Source organism: Rutidosis leptorrhynchoides, chromosome 9, assembly GCF_046630445.1.
Source record: "Rutidosis leptorrhynchoides isolate AG116_Rl617_1_P2 chromosome 9, CSIRO_AGI_Rlap_v1, whole genome shotgun sequence".
In the NCBI taxonomy this organism is placed as follows: domain Eukaryota; kingdom Viridiplantae; phylum Streptophyta; class Magnoliopsida; order Asterales; family Asteraceae; genus Rutidosis; species Rutidosis leptorrhynchoides.
In genome coordinates, this window is record NC_092341.1 from 239,417,285 (window position 1) to 239,444,028 (window position 26,744).

At 33.0% G+C, this 26,744-nt stretch overlaps 2 protein-coding genes across 2 annotated transcripts; both read left to right on the forward strand.

The window, feature by feature from the left end:
* The first annotated feature begins 2,129 nt into the window (after nucleotides 1-2,129).
* LOC139868619 (protein ALP1-like) lies at nucleotides 2,130-3,431 on the forward strand. The gene has a single exon (XM_071856953.1). The coding sequence runs from the start codon at nucleotides 2,130-2,132 to the stop codon at nucleotides 3,429-3,431; it is 1,302 nt and encodes a 433-aa protein (XP_071713054.1).
* A 20,774-nt stretch (nucleotides 3,432-24,205) lies between these two features.
* Nucleotides 24,206-26,320, forward strand: LOC139868621 (uncharacterized). The gene is made up of 9 exons (XM_071856954.1): nucleotides 24,206-24,226; nucleotides 24,321-24,479; nucleotides 24,604-24,633; nucleotides 24,892-24,987; nucleotides 25,067-25,159; nucleotides 25,248-25,391; nucleotides 25,483-25,590; nucleotides 26,006-26,057; nucleotides 26,156-26,320. The coding sequence occupies exons 1-9, from the start codon at nucleotides 24,206-24,208 to the stop codon at nucleotides 26,188-26,190; spliced, it is 738 nt and encodes a 245-aa protein (XP_071713055.1). The 3' UTR covers nucleotides 26,191-26,320.
* Nucleotides 26,321-26,744: the final 424 nt, after the last annotated feature.

Sequence of the window (26,744 nt, forward strand, 5' to 3'; positions counted from 1 at the left end):
TTTTCCTTTATTATAGTTTTGTTTTTCAATTTATTTCTTCTTGCAAGTGATATGTTGCAACTGAATGACTGATTGTGCTGTTTTGAAAATTAGAATTTCTATAAATCTCAGTTTGAATACCAGAAGTTGTATAATTTTATTAAATTAATATATTTATATACATGAATCAAGAAGGATTTGATTAAAGCTCTGTCGCGTTATATGATGAACTCTTAACAAGCTTCTACAAAATTGTAATATGATAGAGATGAATGGAGTATAATCATAGGATTTTGCTATCGACGACATTTAGAGATGTCGTTAACGTGCATAATTATATTGTACATTACGGTTGAGATTACTTTTTGATAGTTATGCAAATATATAATGAAATTATGCACATTAACAACCCTAAGAGGGTGATGTTAGCAAAATCCTATATTATATATAACTCTATTAGAGTTATATTGTTATAAAAATAATAAATAATGTAAATGAAAGTTTGTTTGAGCTCGAATGCTGATATAAAAATCTTGGGCCGTTTGTATTCACAATATGTTCAAGCCCGAGCTCGTTTAAGTTCGACGTTTTGACTTAAATAGAACTTTTAACAAGTCAAGCTCAAATAGTTTCGAGCAGCTCGCCTAATCTAGTCTAATGCTACATTCGTGCCAAAAGAAGTGTATGGAGAAATTTTTGTTCGATTTAAGTTATGTATGATAAATGTTAGTTTGGCTCTTATACTTAAGGTAAGTTTAGATGAATCTATTTAAAATATGAATGATTGAAAATAATAAATGAAGGTAAATTGAAGAGTTTAGTGATGTTAAATAATACAATTATTATCGTATATTTTAATTTTATTTTAGAGAGTTATATTATACTGTAAATAATAAGGTGACGCTTAGTTTGGACGTAGAGATTATAAATTTAAGAAAAAATTGTCAAAATGGTCCATGTGTTTGTGCATTTTTGCCATTTTCATCCTTGTCTTTTGAAAACTGCAATTTTCATCCTTAATAGCGTAAATGTGTCCCAATTTAGTCCATGCGTTAACGGATGGTTAAATTTTCCGTTAGTGTAGGCTTGTGCATATCACGTGATTATAAACCCCAATCTAATATATACACAGTATAAAGTTTGTCTTCGTTCTATACCTATCAAAGAATCCAGGTCGAAGGTTCTATTGTTGTGCTCGAGGTGTAAGCTTCCATTAATATTTTTTTTTTCGAAATCCAACCATGATGCTCGACCATTGTAATTGTATCACGTATGGGTTTAGTATGAAGAATACATTATACATTAGAATATGAAACGGTTTATAATCACGTGATATGTACAAGCCTACACAAACGGGAAATTTAACCATGCGTTAAGGCATGGATTAAATTGGAACACATTTACACTATTAAAGATGAATATTGCACTTTTTAAAATACAAGAATAAAAAAGACAAAAATGAACAAACAACGACACGTTTTAACAATTTTGTCTAAATTATATAAATATACTAATTCAAAAAGTTACTACTGCATGCTGTGAGATTACTATAGCGATCGTACACACATTTCTTTTTCAAATTCTTTTTTTTTTCTTTTTCTAATAAACCAATCAAATAAATACAGATGGATCTATATTGTTGGAACTGACAAAAATGCCCTCATACCTACTCCAATAAACACCTTTACTTTACTCTTTTGCCAAACCACCCTCTCAAATATATCTCCTCTAAAATTAAACACCTCCCAAATCAATAACACAAATAAAAATATTTACGGTTAAAGTGGACAATAAAAGACTTTGAAAGTCAAATGTGAACACTTAATTTGTGACGGAAAGAGTATGTAGTAGATTGTAAGACCATGCCTAACGGTCCGTCAGATCCCCATCGTTAGTTCACTTGGCATTTCTGACGGAAACTGACGGCCGTTAACGGGGCGTCAATTTCCGTTAAAAACGGTCGTTAGTTGAAAAATTGGTGTTTGATTTTTATTGGGCCACGTTTCTAGCCGGATTCCAATAGCTATAATGCCGTTAACCTTTTTTTTTAATATATAATTTATATATATAAATACCCCAACTCCCACCCATTTTATACACACCAAATCAACATTTTCTCTCAACTTTTATACAATATAATCTAAATATTTATGGCATCCTTTTTACTTGGTTCCGATTCTAATTCGGAGGATCTTCGAATTATCCAACTTATTCAAGAAATGGATGAAGAATCTGAAGTCGAGTTCGTGCCTCGTATTCCTAGACATCGAAGTTACATTCCCAGAGATCGTGAGTCAGCTACGGAACGATTGTTTAATGACTACTCTTCCGAGCCACCAATTTTTCAGGCGAAGAAATTTAAACGTCGTTTTCGTATGAGAATAAATTTATTCCTCCGAATTGCGCAAGGTATATCATCATTTGCTAACTCTATGAATAATGTTCCCGAGCATTTTGATTATTTTATAGAACGTCGAGATGCTGCCGGTAGACCGTCGTTTACTATTTTACAAAAATGTACGTCGGCTTTATGTCAATTGGCGTATGGAACCGCCCCCGATTTGTTCGATGAATATTTACATATGAGTGAGCAAACATCAATATTGTGTTTAGACAACTTTTGTAAATGTATTATCGATTTATATAAAAGTCGATACATGAGATCTCCCACAGCAACCGATGTTGCACGCTTATATAGTGTACACAAAGAGAAGCATGGGTTCAGGGGTATGCTCGGTAGTATCGATTGTATGCATTGGGAGTGGAAGAACTGTCCCGTAGCACATAAAGGTCAATATACTAGGGGTGATCACAAGAAACCCACAATTATGCTTGAAGCTGTGGCTTCATATGATTTGTGGATATGTCATGCTTTTTTCGGGATGGCAGGTTCCAACAATGACATAAATGTTTTGAATCAATCTCCTCTATTTGATGTATTAAAGACGGGAAGAGCTCCACCCGCACCATTTGAGGTAAATGGTCATCAATACACCAAAGGTTACTACCTTGCCGATGGTATATATCCCGAGTGGACGACACTTATCAAAGGAATGTCGTGTCCCACAGATGATCCAAGGATTAAGTTCACAAGATTTCAAGCTAGTGACCGAAAGGACATAGAACGGGCTTTTAGGGTTCTTCAAGGCCGGTTTTATATTTTAAGTATACCTGCACGCGTAATGCAAGTAAACAATATGCGCAGAGTAATGGAATGTTGTCTCATTTTACATAATATGATATTAGAAGACAATGATTTTGCGCTATGTAAATGGGAAGAACGATTTATAACTGAGCCAATGGCGAATCGTGCACAACGAGTAAGGAACAGAGGACGAGATCAAGACATTATCCGAAGAGAAATAAGGGATAGAGATGTGCACAACCAACTTACCGATGATTTAGTCGAGCATATATGGAATCTTCCGGCTTCTTTTCGAACTACGAATTAGTTTTTCCTTATGTTATCTTTTTTTAAGTATTTTTAATTCCTTTGTATTTTTTCTTTTCCTTTGTAGTTTGTAATTTTTTTTTATTTAATGAACTTTCTATTTTAATTTTTATTAAATAATATGTTAGAAATAAAGAAATCTAAAAAATAATAAACTGGTGGACCCAACTGAAAACTGACACAAAAAACTGACCCTGACTGTTAGAAAAGGTCAGAAACTGATCTTGCTGACTCACAGTCAGTTTACGCTTTTTAGGCAAAAAGCCCAAAAATTGTCTGTAGCGTCACCACTAGAAATGGTCTAATATGCAACAACATTCACGTTTGTATGTGTATGATTTTGTAAAAAAAGGTGCCGCACAACGACATGGTTCCTGTTGTACAAAATAATTTGCAAAACAGCGCAGCAAAGTTCAAATTAAATTCTAATTTAATTAAAGATACTGTTATAATTCAGTAGGCTTATAACTACCTTTAGTGGTTTGATTCTTGATGTTATAATTCAGTAGGCTTATAACTACCTTTAGTGGTTTGATTCTTGATTAAGAATGCTAATAATGAAGTGTAAGAACAAAGATGATAATGGAGAGAAAGAAAGAAACACTTTGTAAGTGTGAGAAAATGGTGCAAGTTTAATGCTTGCATTCATGGCTATTTATAGCAAAAATATCACAAGTTTAGGTAATACAATAATATTACTTTTGTGTATCAATAATTGACTATCCATTTATATATATATTTATATATATATTTATATATTATAACACTCCCCCTTGGATATCAATTTTGTTTGTTGAAGATCAACTGTAAGTTACTGCCTCGTTAAAAATCTTGCTAAAGAAAACCCGGTGGGAAAAAAAACTTTAGCTAAGGGAAAAAGAGTGCAGCATGGAGTTGACTCCCTCTCAAGTAGACATCGCTTCAGTTGTTACATCTTTTGAACATGTCTCATACCAATGTTATGAACGTGTGTTCTGAAAATAGCAATTGGAAGTGCTTTCGTGAAAAGATCAGCAGAGTTTTTGCTGGATTGAACATATCTCATTTCAATCTCGTTGTTGATAATGCTAAAAACGAACATATATTTCATAGCATTATTCCTCAAGAAAGACAAGCTTTTAGTTGCAATTGTTCTATTTACAAGTGATATTCGTTTAAATAATAAAAGGTGAAGACCAAAGACAGATTCGACGATTTGAAGACGCAAACGACCAAAAAGCTCAAAAGAACAAAAGACAATCAAAGAGGTTCCAATTATTGATAAGAAACGTCTCGAAATTACAAAAGTACAAGATTCAAAACGCAAAGTACAAGATATTAAATTGTACGCGAGGACGTTCGAAAATCCGGAACCGGGACCAGAGTCAACTCTTAACGCTCGACGCAACGGACTAAAAATTACAAGTTAACTATGTATATAAATATAATATAATATATAATTAATTATATTAATTATATATATATTATATATATATATATTAAAAAACCGTCGGCAGAGAAAACTCCAAGGACTGAGCTGTAAATACTATCTCCGCGACTCGCGGAGTTTGAAGGGGTTTTTGCCGCGAGTCGCGGAGCCCCAAAATTCTACTCTGGCTATAAAGCAACCCGAATTCTGATCAAAATTCATCATCTTTTTTTCTTCTTATCATACGATATATATATATATAATTTATATTTTAATTTTAATTTTAATTCTAATAATAAGGGTATGTTAGCGAATGTTGTAAGGGTGTAAGTCGAAATTCTGTCCGTGTAACGCTACGCTATTTTTAATCATTGTAAGTTATGTTCAACCTTTTTACATTAATGTCTCGTAGCTAAGTTATTATTATGCTTATTTAAAACGAAGTAATCATGATGTTGGGCTAATTACTAAAATTGGGTAATTGGGCTTTGTACCATAATTGGGGTTTGGACAAAAGAACGACACTTGTGGAAATTAGACTATGGGCTATTAATGGGCTTTATATTTGTTTAACTAAATGAAAGTTTGTTAATGTTAATATAAAGAATTACAATTGGGCGTCCCTATAAATTACCATATACACTCGATCGGACACGATGGGCGGGGTATTTATATGTACGAATAATCGTTCATTTAACCGGACACGGGAATGGATTAATAGCCACTAGAATAATTAAAACAGGGGTGAAATTACATTCAAGGGTAATTGGTGTAATTGTTAACAAAGTAGTAAAACCTTGGTTTACACGCAGTCGATAACCTGGTGTATTCATTAAACAAAGTATTAAAACCTTGTTACAATTCGAATCCCCAATTAGTTGGAATATTTAACTTCGGGTATAATAATAATTTGACAAGGATACTTGCAATTTATATTTATGACTGATGGACTGTTATGGACAAAAACCAGATGGACATATTAAATAATCCAGGACAAAGGACAATTAACCCATGGGCATAAAACTAAAATCAACACGTCAAACATCATGATTACGGAAGTTTAAATAAGCATAATTCTTTTATTTCATATTTAATTTCCTTTATTTTATATTTAATTGCACTTCTAATTATCGCACTTTTATTTATTGTTATTTAATCGCACTTTTAATTATCGCAATTTCATTATCGTTATTTACTTTATGCTTTAATTTAAGTCTTGTATTTATTTTATATTTTACATTAGGTTTTAACTGCGACTAAAGTTTTAAAATCGACAAACCGGTCATTAAACGGTAAAAACCCCCCTTTATAATAATAATATTACTTATATATATATTTGTATTTTTATAAAAGTAAACTAATATAGCGTTGAGCTTTGTTTAAAGATTTCCCTGTGGAACGAACCGGACTTACTAAAAACTACACTACTATACGATTAGGTACACTGCCTATAAGTGTTGTAGCAAGGTTTAAGTATATCCATTCTATAAATAAATAAATATCTTGTGTAAAATTGTATCGTATTTAATAGTGTTTTCTTCTAAAATTTAATAGTATTTTATACCCCTTAGCTTTAACATCAAGTATTTTTGGCGCCGCTGCCGGGGAACATCTTAAAAGCCGGAAGCGTAACGCTAATATAGAAAAAAAAAAAAAATTTAGTTTACTTTTATTAAAATTCGCTTTTGTAAAAATACGTTTTAATTATTCAAAAATATAAAAAAAGAAAAAAAACAAAAATATAAGCATTTTTAAGATTTTGTTAAATATTTAAGTTTTATAAGTTTCTTTATTTCTATTTTAGTTTATAAAAATATAAGTTTTATTTTAAAATCTTTTATTTATTTTAAAAAAAACAGAAAACATAAAATAAAAAAAAAAAAAAAATAAAGAAAAACGCGTAAAAAAATTGAAAGCTGTCAACAGAATTTCTGAACCCCGCGACTCGCGGGGTTTTCCTCATTAATCACCGCAACTCGCGGAGACCATCTGACACGCGAACAGAAACCCTAAAACTGCATTAATTACGGGTTATTTTAATTAATTATTATTATTATTATTACCTAATTATTATTATTATTATTATTAGTTTTAGTTTTAGTTTTATTTTTACTTTTTATTTAATTTATGTATTTTGTTTAATTAGTTTTATTAAAATTTGTAAAATTAATAGTTTAATAAAATAAATAATATAAAAATAATATTTTTATAAAAATTGTACTTTTTACAACTTTTTGTATATTTTTATATTTTGTCCCTTTTTAATCGTTGTAGCGTAAAATTTGTATTTTTTTTAGCTCATATTTAATTTTAAACTTAGTTTTTGCTATAGTTATTTTTACTCCTAGATTTTTAGGCTTTGCCGTAGAATTCCTTAAGTGCTTTTTCTTTAGACTAAGATTTAGGTGCTTTAGAATTTTGCGACGCCTTTTTAAGTTTTAGTTTCTTTTTAAGTTATTTCCATTTGGGATTTAGTTTTTCCTGTAAGCTTTAATATTTTTAGACCTTTTACTATGTATCAATTATCATTCCAATTAGTAATTTCAATTTGCGATTATAATTTTAAGTTAGTTGTAGTAATAAGGTTAGGTTAGTTAAGTATTTTTAAGTTTTTATAAGTTTCTTTTATTTTTCCGTCACCTTTTATTTTTCAACCATTTTTCTTTTTCGACCTTTTGCGACGAATTTTTTTTCTCTCTTATTTCTCGCTATTCTAGTTTTTAGGACTTAGAATTTTTTCTACTTCTTATCTAAATTTCTTAAAATTACGAAAATTTATTTTAAGTGGTTAAATTAATAGACATCAAAATTTTCTGGTTCGTAGTAATAGTTGGATTTGTACGTGGACCGGGTTATTGGAGCCAAACAGTCCTCAATTATATTGAGACCAAACGAATCCTGCCCCTCTGCTGCATCTTTTGGCTATTCGAAACGTGGGCAAAATCAGAAAAGTCTATTGATTGGATAACTTATTATAATTTTTCTTTCCTTTTAAAAACTAATAGGATATTCTGTGAATGCACCGAGCAAGACGTTCATCACCTTTTGTACGTTCACCACCTGTAACTCGATCAAGACATCGTTTAACAAATATAACCGCCATTGATTTTTCTTTAGAATCATCATCCAGTCAACCAAGTACTTCAGTTCAAATTTCCGATAATCCATTTTTTGAACCCAACCTCACAATTGAGAATCCAGAGAATATTCAGGAACGGTTCGTAGATCCTGAACCATTAAACTTTCCTCCGGAACCACCAATCATTCAAACAGAGATTGTTGAGGAACGAACCATTAAAACAGAATCATCTAGTGATACCGATTCAACAAATTCAATTATGGAGAATCTGGAACCTTTAAGTATGGAAGATCGAATGAGAGCTAAACGCACTGGCCAAGGTCACGCAATTACTCATCCAGACATTAATGCGCCAGATTATGAAATCAAAGGACAAATTCTACACATGGTGACTAATCAATGCCAGTTTAGTGGTGCGCCGAAGGAAGATCCAAATGAACATCTACGTACCTTTAATAGGATCTGCACACTATTTAAAATCCGAGAAGTGGAGGATGAACAGATATATCTCATGTTATTTCCCTGGACTTTAAAGGGAGAAGCCAAAGATTGGTTGGAATCGTTACCTGAAGGGGCGATCGATACATGGGATGTTTTAATTGACAAATTTCTTAAGCAATTCTTTCCTGCATCTAAAGCCGTAAGACTTCAAGCAGAAATTGTTACGTTCACACAGAAACCAAATGAAACTCTATATGAGGCGTGGACAAGATATGGAAAGTTATTAAGAGGATGTCCGCAACATGGTTTAGACACCTGTCAAATAGTACAAATATTCTACCAAGGATGCGACATCACTACAAGGAAAGACATAGATATAGCAGCTGGTGGTTCTATTATGAAGAAAACCGAAACTGATGCTTACAAAATTATTGATAATACTGCTTCCCACTCACATGAGTGGCACCAAGAAAAAGACATCGTTAGATCATCTAAAGCAGCTAGAGCCGATTCTAGCCATGACTTAGATTCCATTTCCGCAAAGATAGATGCTGTGGAGAGACGAATGGAAAAGATGACTAAAGATATTCACTCAATACGAATTAGTTGTGAGCAGTGTGGAGGACCACATTTGACAAAAGATTGTCTCAGTATTGAATTAACAATGGAACAAAGAGAGAATATTTCATACATAAACCAAAGGCCTGGAAATAATTATCAGAATAATTATCAACCGCCAAGACCTATTTACAATCAAAATCAGAACTATAACCGAAATGTTCCATACAACAACCAACAAGGTCCTAGTAATCAACAAGTATCCAATAATACTTACAACCAGCAAAGACCGAATTTTCAAAACAAACCACCACAACAAACTGATGATAAAAAGCCGAATTTAGAAGATATGATGACAAAGCTAGTTGAAACTCAAACGCAGTTTTTCACATCTCAGAAACAAACTAATGAACAAAATGCTCAAGCATTTAGAAATCAACAAGCTTCTATTCAAAATCTGGAACAAGAAGTAAGTAACCTAGCAAGGTTAATAGGTGAAAGAAAACCGGGAAGCCTACCTAGTGATACAAATGCTAACCCACGAAATGAAACAGCTAAAGCTATTACCACAAGAAGTGGTACAACACTTAAACCACCTGAAAAACCTGTAACTTCTGATGAAACTATTCATACTCCACAAGAACCACAACTTGATCAAGATAAGGAAAAAGAACCGGTAGTTGAAAAGGTTAATGAAGATAACACAGTTAAGGATAAACCTTATGTTAAACCATACCAACCACCACTTCCTTATCCGAGTAAAATGAAGAAGGAAAAACTTGAAGCAGAGCAATCCAAATTTTTGGATATGTTTAAACAGATAAATGTAAATCTTCCTTTCATTGATGTGATTTCAGGAATGCCTAGATATGCTAAATTCTTGAAAGATCTAATCTCAAATAGAAAGAAAATGGAAGAACTCTCGGCTGTTACTATGAATGCTAATTGTTCAGCAGTGCTGTTGAATAAGATACCAGAAAAACTATCTGATCCAGGAAGTTTCACAATTCCATGTTTTCTGGGTAGTCTTAGTTCAATAGAAGCATTGGCAGACTTAGGTGCTAGTATAAATCTAATGCCGTATTCACTATACGCTAAACTAGACCTTGGAGAATTGAAACCAACCAGAATAAGCATACAACTAGCCGATAGATCAATAAAATATCCTAGAGGGATAATGGAGAACATGCTAGTTAAAGTTGGTACTTTAGTATTTCCAGTAGATTTTGTTGTTTTGGACATGGAAGAAGATTCTCAAGTTCCTCTCATATTAGGAAGACCATTCTTAAACACGGCTAAAGCAATGATAGACGTGTTCGGTAAGAAACTGACCCTAAGTATAGAGGACGAGAGTGTTACCTTTTCAGTTGATAGAGCAATGCAACAACCACAATCTGCAGATGATACATGTTATTATATTCAAACTATAGATGCACATGCAGAATTATTAGAAGAATTTCCAGAATTACAAGGAACAGGAGAATGTTCTTTAGGAGAAGGTAATGAACCAATTGATGAAGCTGAAATGTTAGCTACACTAATAGCTAATGGATATGAACCAACAACAGAAGAAATTCAAATGCTAAAAGAAGAAGACAGATATCGATACAAATCATCGATAGAAGAACCTCCGAAATTAGAGTTAAAGCCACTTCCAAACCATTTGGAATACGCTTATTTACATGGTGAATCTGAATTACCTGTAATAATATCGTCTTCTCTTACTGAAAATGAGAAATCACAACTCATTTCTGTGTTGAAAGCTCATAAACCAGCCATTGCATGGAAGATTCATGATATTAAAGGAATAAGTCCTTCGTATTGCACACATAAAATCCTTATGGAAGAAGGTCATAAAACGTATGTGCAACGCCAACGAAGACTAAATCCTAATATGCAAGATGTAGTTAAGAAAGAGATTATTAAACTGCTAGATGCAGGTTTGATATATCCAATTTCTGATAGTCCATGGGTAAGCCCAGTTCAATGCGTGCCTAAGAAGGGTGGCATGACTGTCATTACAAATGAGAAAAATGAGCTTATTCCTACTAGGACTGTAACAGGATGGCGTGTATGTATTGATTATAGAAAATTAAATGACGCCACCAGAAAAGATCACTTTCCCTTACCTTTCATAGATCAAATGTTGGAAAGATTAGCCGGAAATAGTTACTATTGTTTTCTAGATGGATTTTCCGGATATTTTCAAATTCCAATAGCACCCGAAGATCAAGAGAAAACCACATTCACGTGCCCTTATGGTACTTTTGCTTACAAACGCATGCCATTTGGACTTTGTAACGCCCCTGCAACCTTTCAAAGGTGCATGATGGCGATTTTTCATGACATGATAGAAGAATGCATGGAAGTATTCATGGATGACTTTTCAGTCTTCGGTGATACATTTAAATCATGTCTAGTTAATCTGGAACGAATGCTAATTAGATGCGAAAAATCAAATCTAGTACTTAATTGGGAGAAATGCCATTTCATGGTTAAAGAAGGCATCGTTCTTGGACATAAAATTTCAAAAGAAGGAATCGAAGTGGATAGAGCTAAAGTAGATGTAATTGCTAAACTTCCACATCCCACCAATGTTAGAGGAGTTAGGAGTTTTCTAGGGCATGCCGGTTTTTACCGACGTTTCATAAAAGATTTTTCTAAAATTGCCACTCCTATGAATAAACTCCTAGAAAAGGATGCGCCATTCATCTTTTCAGATGAATGTATCAAATCTTTTAATATTCTTAAAGAAAAACTCACTAATGCACCGATCATGATAACACCAAATTGGAATCTACCATTTGAACTAATGTGCGATGCAAGTGATTTTGCAATGGGAGCCGTTTTAGAACAAAGGATTGAAAAACGATTTCAACCTATATATTATGCTAGTAAGACGTTACAAGGAGCACAAACGAACTATACAACTACTGAAAAAGAACTCCTTGCTATTGTCTTTGCTTTTGACAAATTTCGATCATATCTCGTTCTAGCAAAAACGGTGGTCTATACCGACCATTCTGCTCTTAGATACCTATTTTCAAAACAAGATGCTAAACCAAGATTAATCCGCTGGATCTTACTCTTACAAGAGTTTGATATTGAAATCCGAGATAAAAGAGGAGCAGAAAATCTCGCCGCTGATCATCTTTCTCGTCTTGAAAATCCCGAATTAGAAGTTCTAAATGAATCAGCCATACAAGACAACTTTCCTGATGAATATCTATTGAAGATAGATTATAAAGAAATTCCATGGTTTGCAGACTATGCAAACTACTTAGTTTGTGGATTCCTTGAAAAAGGATTATCGTACCAAAGACGAAAGAAATTCTTCAGTGATATAAAACACTATTTCTGGGAAGATCCACATCTGTTTAAAAGTTGTCCCGATGGAATAATACGCCGATGTGTATTCGGAGATGAAGCCAGTAAAATATTAAACCATTGTCACACAGGACCAACAGGAGGGCATTATGGGCCTCAACTAACAGCAAGAAAAGTTTATGATGTTGGATTCTATTGGCCTACAATTTACAAAGACGCACACCTTCTTTGCAAATCCTGTGATGCTTGTCAAAGGGCCGGAAAAATAAGTCAACGTGATGAAATGCCACAAAATGTCATCCAAGTATGTGAAGTATTTGACATTTGGGGTATTGACTTTATGGGTCCATTTCCAAAATCTCATAATAATCTATATATACTCGTAGCCATTGATTATGTATCTAAATGGGCGGAAGCACAAGCTCTCTCAACTAACGATGCACGAGTTGTAGTCAACTTTTTAAAACGTCTTTTTGCAAGGTTTGGAACACCGAAAGCTTTAATAAGTGATCGGGGTACTCATTTCTGTAATAATCAACTTGAGAAAGTTCTTAAAAGATATGGAGTAACTCATAAAATCTCTACCGCATATCATCCACAAACAAGTGGACAAGTTGAAAATACCAACCGAGCTTTAAAACGTATTCTAGAGAAAACCGTAGGATCAAATCCAAAGGAATGGTCCATTAAATTGGAGGATGCACTCTGGGCTTTTAGAACAGCCTACAAAACTCCAATTGGAACCACACCTTTTAGACTTGTTTATGGAAAAGCATGTCATCTTCCAGTAGAAATTGAACACAAAGCATTTTGGGCTTTGAAGACATGTAATCTTGATTTACATGAAGCCGGACGTCTACGATTAAGTCAACTAAATGAATTAGAAGAATTAAGACATGAAGCATACGAAAATTCGTTAATCTATAAAGAAAGAACGAAGAAATGGCATGATAAAAGAATCAGAAGTTCAAAAGAATTTAAAGAAGGAGACAGAGTTCTTCTTTTGAATTCACGATTCAAGCTATTTCCTGGAAAATTGAAATCAAGATGGTCTGGACCATTCATAGTCAAAAGAGTTTTCCCATACGGAACGATAGAATTAATAAATTCAAATGGGATTGAATTTAAAGTTAATGGTCACAGAGTTAAACATTACATACATGGTCCGATGGAAGTCGACAACGAAGTTAATCACAATTTCGACACCACAGCTAACTAAGTGTGGGGAGAATCAAGTCTTTATAGGATAATATGTATTTCTGTTAGAGTTAGATTGTCTGTTTTCGTGTAGTTCTCGAAAATGGAACACGTATGGTCTTTCCCTAGCAGACCCTAAAGAACTAGTCTTCTCCCCCCATTCTGAATTTTTATTTTTTTTAGGTTTTTACGAAATGAAGACTGCCTGTGAACTAAACCATGGTCTAATGCTACACGCTTTGATCACTAAAAGAAATAATGACATACTACCGAGTGAATTAGTATCAGTAATCAGAGAAAGAATGGACGGAGTTAGAAAAGGATCCAGATGCGAAGATAATAAGTTACAATTTGGTAAAGGAAAATCAAAATCCGCAGCGAAAAGAAGAGCCGGAACCCCGCGACACTATAGGTTTAAATGTATACCATGGTGCGAAAGTTTTGAAGAGGCGAAATAACGCCGCAGTACGATACCATGGTAGACATCCACAGGTGGAGAGAAACCAGCAGCAAGGTAATGTAGGAGGGGGGAATGAGATGCAAGAAATGCATAGGTTTATAGCTTCTCAGGAATACGAAAATGCTAGACAGAGAGCATTTGAAGATTGGCAAGTTCATCAGAACCAGATCATAGCTCATTGCCAACACATAGGTAGAAACTATATTCCTACACCGAAACCCGTCTTCCCTCCTTGGTCTATAGAGATGCAGCCACCATATCCTACGTATGACCCTGCCGAAGCATTCTATAGCACTTATGGTTATGCCTGGAACCCCTATTGGTACCAATATCATCCTTAGTTTACTTATTTTTATTTTTTTTTATTTTGTAATTTGTAATTATTGATACATTTAATATTTTTGTTAATATTGTAATCATTTTTATAATTATCTAACTTTTATTCTTAGATTTTAATAATTTTTGAATGTGAGGTAATATACCAAACTTCAAAAATATGTATATATGTTTGCAGTTTATCTTATGTACACAACAGGGTAAAACAACGCATTTTCAAAGACTGGCATTAAGTTCAGCAAAAGCAACTAATTTTGACGACAAGATGCAAAATATACGTGAAATAACAACAAGACGGAATGAACAAATGATGTGCACCATTTATCATTCAGCAAACAAACGCCAATATATTTGGAAACTTTGGTAAAATTTAATCATTTTCACACAAATCACCCTCAATAATTTAAATAGTTACTGATTTCTTGCAAATGAGGGCATTGCAAGATCTTAACTGTGGGAAGGGGTTAAATTCTTTCGGATTTTAAAAATTTTTTACTTTATACACTTGGTTACCATTAAAAATACTAGTAAAGCAGTAGTTGTATTAGAATCTAGTGCTCTCTGATAAAAAAGAACAGCCCTAGTCTTATATACTGACTACCCAATTCTAGTAAAATTTTTCAAAATTTTCAATTAAATGAATTCAAAATCATGTTTATACATATTTATGAACGATAAAACTAGGTTTTAACACCGAAATTATTGTTACCTCGGAAAGGACATAAATTGAGAAACAAACTAAAATGTTAAAATTCATTTAAAATGGAATAGAGGACGATAAAAAGAAAAATAAAAAGCCAAGTGTGGGAAAATTTACCAAGTTATTTTAAACATATGTCACATATATCTGTAACAAATAACTGAAAATACTTTTGCTTTGGACTAAACTAAACTGTTTTACCCGATGAAAGAAAAGAAGAGATGGATCTACACGATGAATCAATTCCATCATTAAAAGGAAGTAAAGTCTTCCGAAAAAGACACGCGCTTCTTGATTTAGGTCATGAAGTTGTCGTCCAGACCAGCTGTAGGTTGACGAAAAATCTAGAAAAGTCATCACTAAAATCAGCAGGAAATCCACGGACCTCAGCATTAAACAGGGTCGCCAAGTGGTCAGATTTATCCTAACCATGAGAAGGATTTATCTCGTACAATGGGGGGGCACCATGCAAATTAGCTGGATAAGACTAATGAATCAGATCCCCAGAAAGGATAATCTCCTTAAAGATTAAAAATCAGCTTTTAAGACTGATATTACTCAATCCTAGAGATTGACCTTAAATATTGAGAATTACAAACTCATGGAATTCAATGATATCTAAACTCGAGCTTAAACGAGAAAATATTTTGATCAAAAATTATAAACCGATTTGTTTTCTGAAAACCCTATTTTCAATACGTTCATTACCATTGAACGTAAAATCCTAGGAATTCACCTGGAATTCATTAGGTCACCTGAACTAAATCGGGTGTCAACCGTAAGAACGGTGGTTGCATAGTGGTCAAAGACAGGACCTTGTGCCAGACCGAAAAATTATAAGGGTGAGCTTTACTATTGCTCCTACCAAGGATAGTAATTGCGTCCGACACGTTATAGACCATAATCAAAAGCATGTCACGGGACATTGCCTTAACAGTTGCTTGTTCAACGCTTTCCTTTCAACCGAACGGTAGTTTACCGAAAGGTAATATACGGGACAAGTAAACTGGACGTGTTGCTTTCCAAATACAAGGTTAGCAAGTGGGTGACACAAAACCGCAAGTTTTGAGCTAAAATTTTCAAATCTGAAACTCACCAAACCCACAAAAATATTTTGCAAACACCGGTAAAGGGTTATTTCGGAAAACTTATCTAGGGTAAAAACTAGATTTCAAAAGATCAAATGTTTTCATAAAGATCCAATTTCCTTAATGGATCTAAATTTTTATAGTCATGTGGGACTGTAAACCATATCGTTACTACCATTGTTTATACCGCCGTATAGAAATCACTGATGTACAAAGTGTGAAGAATAAAGAAGTGATTATAGTATTTCAAGACAATATTGCTTGAGGACAAGCAACACTCAAGTGTGGGAATATTTGATAATGCTAAAAACGAACATATATTTCATAGCATTATTCCTCAAGAAAGACAAGCTTTTAGTTGCAATTGTTCTATTTACAAGTGATATTCGTTTAAATAATAAAAGGTGAAGACCAAAGACAGATTCGACGATTTGAAGACGCAAACGACCAAAAAGCTCAAAAGAACAAAAGACAATCAAAGAGGTTCCAATTATTGATAAGAAACGTCTCGAAATTACAAAAGTACAAGATTCAAAACGCAAAGTACAAGATATTAAATTGTACGCGAGGACGTTCGAAAATCCGGAACCGGGACCAGAGTCAACTCTTAACGCTCGACGCAACGGACTAAAAATTACAAGTTAACTATGTATATAAATATAATATAATATATAATTAATTATATTAATTATATATATATTATATATATATATTAAAAAACCGTCGGCAGAGAAAACTCCAAGGACTGAGCTGTAAATACTATCTCCGCGACTCGCGGAGTTTGAAGGGGTTTTTGCCGCGAGTCGCGGAGCCCCAAAATTCTACTCTGGCTATAAAGCAACCCGAATTCTGATCAAAATTCATCATCTTTTTTTCTTCTTATCATACGATATATATATATATATAATTTATATTTTAATTTTAATTTTAATTCTAATAATAAGGGTATGTTAGCGAATGTTGTAAGGGTGTAAGTCGAAATTCTGTCCGTGTAACGCTACGCTATTTTTAATCATTGTAAGTTATGTTCAACCTTTTTACATTAATGTCTCGTAGCTAAGTTATTATTATGCTTATTTAAAACGAAGTAATCATGATGTTGGGCTAATTACTAAAATTGGGTAATTGGGCTTTGTACCATAATTGGGGTTTGGACAAAAGAACGACACTTGTGGAAATTAGACTATGGGCTATTAATGGGCTTTATATTTGTTTAACTAAATGAAAGTTTGTTAATGTTAATATAAAGAATTACAATTGGGCGTCCCTATAAATTACCATATACACTCGATCGGACACGATGGGCGGGGTATTTATATGTACGAATAATCGTTCATTTAACCGGACACGGGAATGGATTAATAGCCACTAGAATAATTAAAACAGGGGTGAAATTACATTCAAGGGTAATTGGTGTAATTGTTAACAAAGTAGTAAAACCTTGGTTTACACGCAGTCGATAACCTGGTGTATTCATTAAACAAAGTATTAAAACCTTGTTACAATTCGAATCCCCAATTAGTTGGAATATTTAACTTCGGGTATAATAATAATTTGACAAGGATACTTGCAATTTATATTTATGACTGATGGACTGTTATGGACAAAAACCAGATGGACATATTAAATAATCCAGGACAAAGGACAATTAACCCATGGGCATAAAACTAAAATCAACACGTCAAACATCATGATTACGGAAGTTTAAATAAGCATAATTCTTTTATTTCATATTTAATTTCCTTTATTTTATATTTAATTGCACTTCTAATTATCGCACTTTTATTTATTGTTATTTAATCGCACTTTTAATTATCGCAATTTCATTATCGTTATTTACTTTATGCTTTAATTTAAGTCTTGTATTTATTTTATATTTTACATTAGGTTTTAACTGCGACTAAAGTTTTAAAATCGACAAACCGGTCATTAAACGGTAAAAACCCCCCTTTATAATAATAATATTACTTATATATATATTTGTATTTTTATAAAAGTAAACTAATATAGCGTTGAGCTTTGTTTAAAGATTTCCCTGTGGAACGAACCGGACTTACTAAAAACTACACTACTATACGATTAGGTACACTGCTTATAAGTGTTGTAGCAAGGTTTAAGTATATCCATTCTATAAATAAATAAATATCTTGTGTAAAATTGTATCGTATTTAATAGTGTTTTCTTCTAAAATTTAATAGTATTTTATACCCCTTAGCTTTAACATCAGTTGTCCTTAATGAGATTTTGAGTGTATGAGAAGAATCTAGGAGGTATGTGTTTGGTTCGGTCACTTTTGATATACCCTTCTTTCATCTGTGCTATGCAAGCTGCATTATCTTCATAGATAATTGTTGGACTTTTATCGCGTTCTAGTCCACAAGAATCAGTAATGATTTGTGTCATTGATCTCAACCAAAAACATTCCCGAGTAGCTTCATGTAATGCAATCACTTCGGCATGATTTGATGATGTAGCAACAAGTGTTTGTTTTTGAGAACGCCATGATATTGCAGTACCTCCATTTAGGAATACATATCCAGTTTGAGATTTAGCTTTATGTGGATCAGATAAATAACCTGCATCAGCATAACCAACCAAATCTTGTTTTGATTCATTAGAATAAAATAATCCTAAATCAGTAGTTCCTCGAAGGTATCGAAATATGTGTTTGATCCCATTTCAGTTTCTTTTGGTAGGAGCAGAGCTGAACCTTGCCAACAAATTAACTGTAAAAGAAATGTCAGGTCTTGTACAATTTGTAAGATACATAAGAGCTCCAATTGCACTAAGATATGGTACTTCTGGTCCAAGAATATCTTCATGATCTTCACATGGACGAAATGGATCAGTTTCAACATTGAGTGATCTAACAACCATAGGAGTACTTAATGGTTTTGCCTTGTCCATATTGAAACATTTCAGAATCTTTTCAGTATATGTTGTTTGATGTACAAGTAAACCATTAGGCATATGCTCAATTTGTAGACCAAGGCAATACTTGGTTTTTCCGAGATCTTTCATTTCAAATTCTTTCTTTAGAAGTTGAATGGCTTCATGGATCTCTTTATTTGTACCTATGATGTTAAGATCATCAACATAAACAGCTATGATCACATATCCGGATGTTGTTTTCTTAATGAAAACACAAGGACAAGTAAGGTTATTTGTATACCCTTTGCTTATCAAGTAATCACTTAATCGGTTATACCACATACGTCCCGATTGTTTTAACCCATATAAAGATCTTTGTAATTTAATCGAATACATTTCTTTGGGTTTTGCATTTAATGCTTCTGGTACCTTAAATCCTTCAGGTATCTTCATATATATATCACTATCAAGTGATCGATATAGATAAGCAGTCACAACATCCATGAGATGCATTTCTAAATTTTTAGAAACTGCCAGGCTGATTAAGTATCTAAAAGTAATTGCATCCATAACAGGGGAATAAGTTTCTTCATAATCAATTCCCGGTCTTTGAGAAAAACCTTGAGCTACAAGTCTAGCTTTATACCTTGTAACTTCATTTTTCTCATTTCTTTTTCGGACAAAAATCCATCTGTATCCTACAGGTTTCACATCTTTAGGAGTGAGAATGATGGATCCAAAAACTTTTCTTTTATTGAGTGATTCTAATTCAGCTCGTATTGCTTCTTTCCATTGAGCCCAATCATGTCTATTTTGACATTCAACCATAGATGTTGGTTCTGGATCATCATCATTATTCAAGATGTCATATGCAACATTAAATGAAAATTTCTCATCAAGATTTTTCATTTCATTTTGGTTCCATAATATTTTTGAATGTGCATAATTGATTGCAATTTCTGTATTGACATCATCAATCTCCTCTGCAGTAGGAGTACTGATTTGTGGTTCTTCTTGAACACTTTCTTTTACCTTATTATCAGCTGATTTTCTTTTTCGAAGATTTTTATCTTTGGAACCAACTGGTCTCCCACGTTTCAGACGTGGCATAGATTCTTGAGTGACTACATTATCAGTTTTCCGATTTGGAATCTCAACTCGAGCTGGAGTATTAACTGCTGGTATATATGATTTAGTCACCCTTTTTGTATCTGTGAATGCATCAGGCAATTGATTTGCAAGTTCTTGTATATGCATTATCTTTTGAACTTCTATCTCGCATTCTTTTGTGCGAGGATCAAGATACTTTAATTGAGGTTCACACCATGAAACATCATTTTCTTTATTTTTTATTTCTCCCCCTAATCTAGGAAACAATGTTTCATTAAAATGACAATCAACAAAACGTGTTGTAAAAACATCACCTGTCATAGGTTCAATATACCTTATGATTGAAGATGTTTCATATCCAACATATATTCCCAACCTCCTTTGAGGACCCATTTTTGTACGTCGTGGTGGCGCAATTGGAACATATACTGCACAACCAAATGTTCTAAGGTGGGAAATATTTGGCTCTTGACCAAAAGCAAGTTGTAGGGGGGAATATTTATGACTTGCACTTGGTCTGATGCGAATCAATGCAGCAGCATGTAAAATTGCATGACCCCATATAGATACAGGGAGTTTTGTTCTCATTATCAATGGTCTAGCGATTAACTGTAAACGTTTAATCAATGACTCGGCTAAACCATGTTGTGTATGCACATGAGCAACAGAATGTTCAACAACAATTCCTATAGACATGCAATAGTCATTAAATGCTTGAGATGTAAACTCACCAGCATTATCAAGTCTCACTTTTTTAATGATGTAATCAGGAAAATGTGCTCTCAATTTAATAATTTCGGCAAGAAATTTTGCAAATGCCACATTACGGCTTGATAACAGACAAACATGAGACCATCTACTAGATGCGTCTATTAGGACCATGAAATATCTAAATGGTCCACATGGTGGATGAATTGGTCCACAAATATCACCTTGAATTCTTTCAAGAAACATTGGTGATTCTTTCTCAACCTTAAGTGGTGAGGGTCTAGTTATCAATTTTCCAAGAGAGCAAGATATACATGGAACTATTGTATCATGAAGGATTTTTCTATCCTTCAGTGGATGTCCATGTGTACATTCAATAATTCTTTTCATCATGGTTGATCCTGGATGGCCCAATCTGTTATGCCATAAATTAAATACACCAGGATCAATATACTTTTCTTTAATCACCATATGTGTTTCTGGTACATTTATATGTGTATAATGTAATCCAGAATTAAGTCTTGGCAGTTTTTCAATCACGTGATTCTTGTTAGTGATACTTAAATATTTCTCATTTTCTGCCGTTACTGACTGATAATCATATCCATTAAGGTATATGTCAGAAAAACTCAATAAATTTCTGCTTGACTTAGGAGAGAATAAGGCATTATTAATTAAAAATGTTGTACCGTTTGGTAATATGAATTTTGTCTTTCCTATCCCTTTTATCAAGTTAGCAGCACCTGATATTGTATGTATAGTTCCTTCCGTTGGTTTCAAATCAATGAAATATTTTTCAGATTTAAGTATAGTGTGTGTAGTACCACTATCTGCTATACAGAGATCTTCACTACTTGATTGATGTTGTGTTCCAGCAGAATTCATATTAAACTTCATATATAAGAAACAAACAGTAAGTATATAAATTTTACACAAAATGTTTATTACACATAAATAGATAAAACTGAAACATTTGACATACATAGAATTGAAACATCAAACATAGAACTGGAACATTTGATAAAACATATAGAACTGAAACATTTGAGAAAACATGATGACAAAGGTTAAATCGTTTTATTTATAAAAGAAACATATTAATTTAATTCAAGAAATCTTCATATAAATCAGATGGTTGCTTAGTGACTGTTGGATCAATATTATCCACAAAATTTACTTCCTTTTCTTTACCTTTCAGCGAATCCTGATACATCTTAACAAGATGTTTAGATGTTCGGCAAGTATTAGCCCAGTGGCCCATTCTACCACATCTGTAACAAGATTCTTCAGAATTTTTAGAAGAATTTTCTTCAACATCTTGTTTAGTGGGCTTGTTTTGTGGTTGATATTTATATTTTCGTAGATTATTATTTCTTTGACGACCACGGCCACGTCTACGCCCATTCCTATTACCATAAGGATGGTTTCTACCATAGCTATGGTTTTTGGCATGATGATGGCGATGGTTATTATAACCACGACCTTGCCCGCGTCCTTGTCCCTGTTTATAATTATTTGCAGTATTTGTTTCAGGGATTGCAAGTGTACCAGTAGGACGGGATTGCTGATTTTTCATTAATAGCTCATTATTTTGCTCTGCAACCAAGAGATATGAATTAAGTTCAGGATATGTGTTGAACTTTAGCATTCTCAAATTTCTTTGCACTGTGATGTTGGCAGCATTCATTGTGGAGAAAGTTTTCTCCAACATGTCTGCATCACTTATTTCATGTCCACAGAATTTAAGTTGTGAGACTGTATTATACAGAGCTGAGCTGTATTCATTTACTTTCTTAAAGTCTTGGAACCTTAATGTTCTCCATTGATCCATAGCAGCTGGAAGTAAAATTTCTCTTTGATTATTGAATCTGCTTTTGAGACCTTCCCATAAAACATGGGGATCTTCTACAGTCACATAATTATTTTGTAAGCATTCATCAATATGTTGATGAATAAAGCAACATGCCGTTGCTTGTTCTTTTTCAGAACAAGTGTTGTTTTCATTTATGGTTTCAAGAATGCCCATTGATTTAAGATGCATTTTTACTTTTATAACCCATGGCATGTAGTTGTTTCCCGTTGATTCTAAAGGAGTAAATTTAAGCTTTTCCAGATTCGACATTTTCTATTATCAAAAATTAAAACAAACAACATGATAAATTAGAGTCAATTTATATTCATAAGTATATAAACATTAAACATAAATTTAATATAACATAAATGATAAGTAGGCGACAGTGTCGACCATATGTAAGCAATCATAAATAAATGTTATATAACATAAATGATAATTAGGTGACAGTGTCGACCATATAAATGTTAGATAATAGAAATATAAATGTTAGTAACATAAATGATAATTAGGCGACAGTGTCGACCGTATAGTATTCAGGTGGTATAACCGACCATATATCATTTAGGTGGCAGAGCCAACCATAATTAGTATTAAGATTATCGTGCTGATAACGTGTTATAATTCAGTAGGCTTATAACTACCTTTAGTGGTTTGATTCTTGATGTTATAATTCAGTAGGCTTATAACTACCTTTAGTGGTTTGATTCTTGATTAAGAATGCTAATAATGAAGTGTAAGAACAAAGATGATAATGGAGAGAAAGAAAGAAACACTTTGTAAGTGTGAGAAAATGGTGCAAGTTTAATGCTTGCATTCATGGCTATTTATAGCAAAAATATCACAAGTTTAGTTAATACAATAATATTACTTTTGTGTATCAATAATTGACTATCCATTTATATATATATTTATATATATTTATATTTATATTTATATTTATATATTATAACAGATACAATATACTCCAAAAGACTAAAAAGTTGACAAGTCCGGCGCCAATAAACACAAAACCCTTATTTACAATCCGATCATCATCCGGACATTTCTTCCTGCTCACTAAAGCATTGTTGCAATTTGTTGAATTAAAGGTACATACATGTTTCTGATCATCTTCGCTATTACCTTTCGGCATTTTCACATTTTTCTTTAACTTTTGCACAATAAATTCGGTAATGGATATGAAGGGGAACGATTAGGGTTCCGTCTGAAATGTTGTTAATACTAATACTTCACTATTTGTCTGTTAAATAGCTTACTATTTTACTAAATAAATCATGTTTTCAGGTTAAGCACTTGGTATCTGTTGATAGCTAGGGCAGAATTGTTAATTTTATCAATGGAAGATGAGAAAGACGCTTATTACGTGGTTAGGAAAGGAGACATTGTTGGTGTTTACAAAAGCTTAAATGACTGCCAATCTCTTGTAAGCTTTATAAATCATCATTAGTTAATGTTATGAAATTCTCAACTTCACTTAACATTTAATCTGATTTTTGCAACACTCCAACATATCTGAAGATTTGCTGCAATTTCACTTTTCCTCAGTCCGGCTATGTTGCGTTTACATGAACCCTAATTTATAAATTTGTATTTTTATTATATATATTTGTAGAAGTTCACCGGGTAATTTATAACCTATGTCAGTTGTGTTATTTAATGTATCTTTAGTTATTCACTTGATAATTTATGATTTTGCTTACTCAGCTATGCTAATAATTGTAATTTATGTTCTAATTGTGAGGTATTCATTAGCTGCCTGGTCCAGATGTTGCTGTGTATAAAGGCTATGGGTTTTCAAAGGTTACTGAGAAGTACCTGGCTACAAGTGGGCTTAGTAATGCAATTTATTCTGTTGGTGTTTCAAACGTACAAGCTGATATTTTTGGCCAACTTATTCCCTGTCCTTTTCAGGTTTGATTACTTCATTTATATATGAATCCTTTTTATATTTTATTTTATGTCGTTAGTTTCTCAACTCTTCTATGACATATGGGGGGAGATGTTTTACCAATATCTTCATTTCATCATTTTTCAGCAACCCAGTTTCAGTAATGAGAAGGAAAAGGTAACGTTCTTGAACAGGTTGTACTGTATTACAATGTCTTTCTAGCCGATATTATTTGAATTTTTAACATTATTATTGCTTGTGTTCATTTTGGGTAAAATCAAGGAAGATGCAAATACATCATTGCTTGTTTTGATCTGTTTTCACCTCATAACACTGAGTTACAAATTTTATAAGAAAACATGAAGGGAGCTACAATATGACAAATTGAAGTTACTTGATATAATTTGTTGTTTATGTATTTTGATTTATCTGCAGAAAGATATTGGATCGTCTTCTTTATCCGAAGCTTCTCAAAGAAAATTGCCTGAGACTGAAAGCTTTATTGAGGCACTGCCTGTTTCTGCCCATTGTGTGAGTTTTCAGACCATCGAGTCTCTATCTCTTTCATTCATTCATTCATTAAAAAACTCTTACTTTATTATATTATCAGTGCTCATGTATTATTGAGTTTGATGGTGCTGCAAAAGGAAACCCGGGACCCGCAGGTGCTGGAGTTGTGCTACGTGCAGTAGATGGAAGTATTGTATGAATTACTCAACTCAAAACTCATGAACTCATTGTTGTGTATATCATGAAATTTAGGTTTTTTTATAATTATGAAAATTTTGTAGGTTTATCGTGTGCGTGAAGGTCTGGGAATTGCAACCAACAATGTTGCTGAATACCGAGCTGTGATATTAGGGTTGCGTTATGCTCTTAAATTAGGTTTTACGTATGTTCGCGTGCAAGGGGACTCCAAACTTGTTTGTATGCAGGTATCCATTTAGCTACTTATGCTCTTAGTTGTTACATATATACGCGTGCTTTGATTATATTGACGTGTCGGACATAATTATGACGTATTAGGTTAATGGTTTGTGGAAAACCAAAAATCAGAACATGAGTGATTTGTGTAAAGTTGCAAAGGAGCTTAAGGAGCAGTTTCTGTCTTTTGAGATTTGTCATGTTGAAAGGGTATGTATGTATTATATCTATCATTTTGTCCTTAAAATGTACAAAATTTCTTTGTTGATAGTTAGTTTCTAGCGTATCAACATGTATAGTCACAAAATCTTATACATGACTCATCTTATGCAAGTTATCAATGCTAAAATGAATGTTCATGCAAATAGATTATGGTTTCCAAATCAAATGGGTGGATTTTCAGGAATGTGGCTTAATCTGGCAATGCATTTTTTATTATTACAAAAGTATTTTAAAATTTACCATGACTACTAAAACTTATTAAAGCTACGGTTATCTTAAATTAAATAAATTAGGAGAGATTGGAAACACTAAAATATGTTTTGGTTGACTCTGTTTTTATGCATTTTATTATATGATGCATTGCTAACATTTGGATGTGTGCTACTGTTTAAAATTTGGGAAGGAGTATAACTCTGAAGCTGATGCTCAAGCCAACCTAGGTGTACGTCTTCAAGGTAAGACATACTTGAGACTGTTTTCTTTATTTACACGACGTATATATATAAATGTTTGTTTTAACGTATTTTTCTGAAATGATTCTATATTGGTGCAGATGGTGAAGTTCAAGAGGAAGTTGATAGGAGATAGTTTAAGCTTCATACGCCTTAGTAGTAACTGACTGGCAACTCTCGTTTTGCTTGTCAGTAAAATCATCCTTTTGGGTCTTTAGAATGCATTTTGATAAAACATGTGGTAATTTGACTAACAGTATCACATCACTGCCCTTTTGATTTTAGGTTAAATTGACTCATGAATGAAGATTTTAGGTTGTATCTGAATCAGCTTTTGGGCGAAATTAACCAGGAGTTTATGCAACTCTGTGGGTTGCCATTAAATTCTCTTCTGTAAAACACACGTGATTTGTTTATAAAATCGTCTTACAATCTCCTTTTGAGATTTTAAAATTCAGTATTATCTTACCACCAAGTTAATAAGACCAGTTTTCAGTCTCCTCTTTTAGCATATGCATATTTGGTCTCCATGTTCACCAATTGTACTGGCGTTTGGAAACATGGAAACTTCATTTAAAATTCGAATTCAATTAGTAGTACATTACTATTTATATTGTTTTTGTCAAAAAAAGAAAAACAAGAAACAATATTTCTAAAAAAATACACAATACTTTATAATATATGATTTTA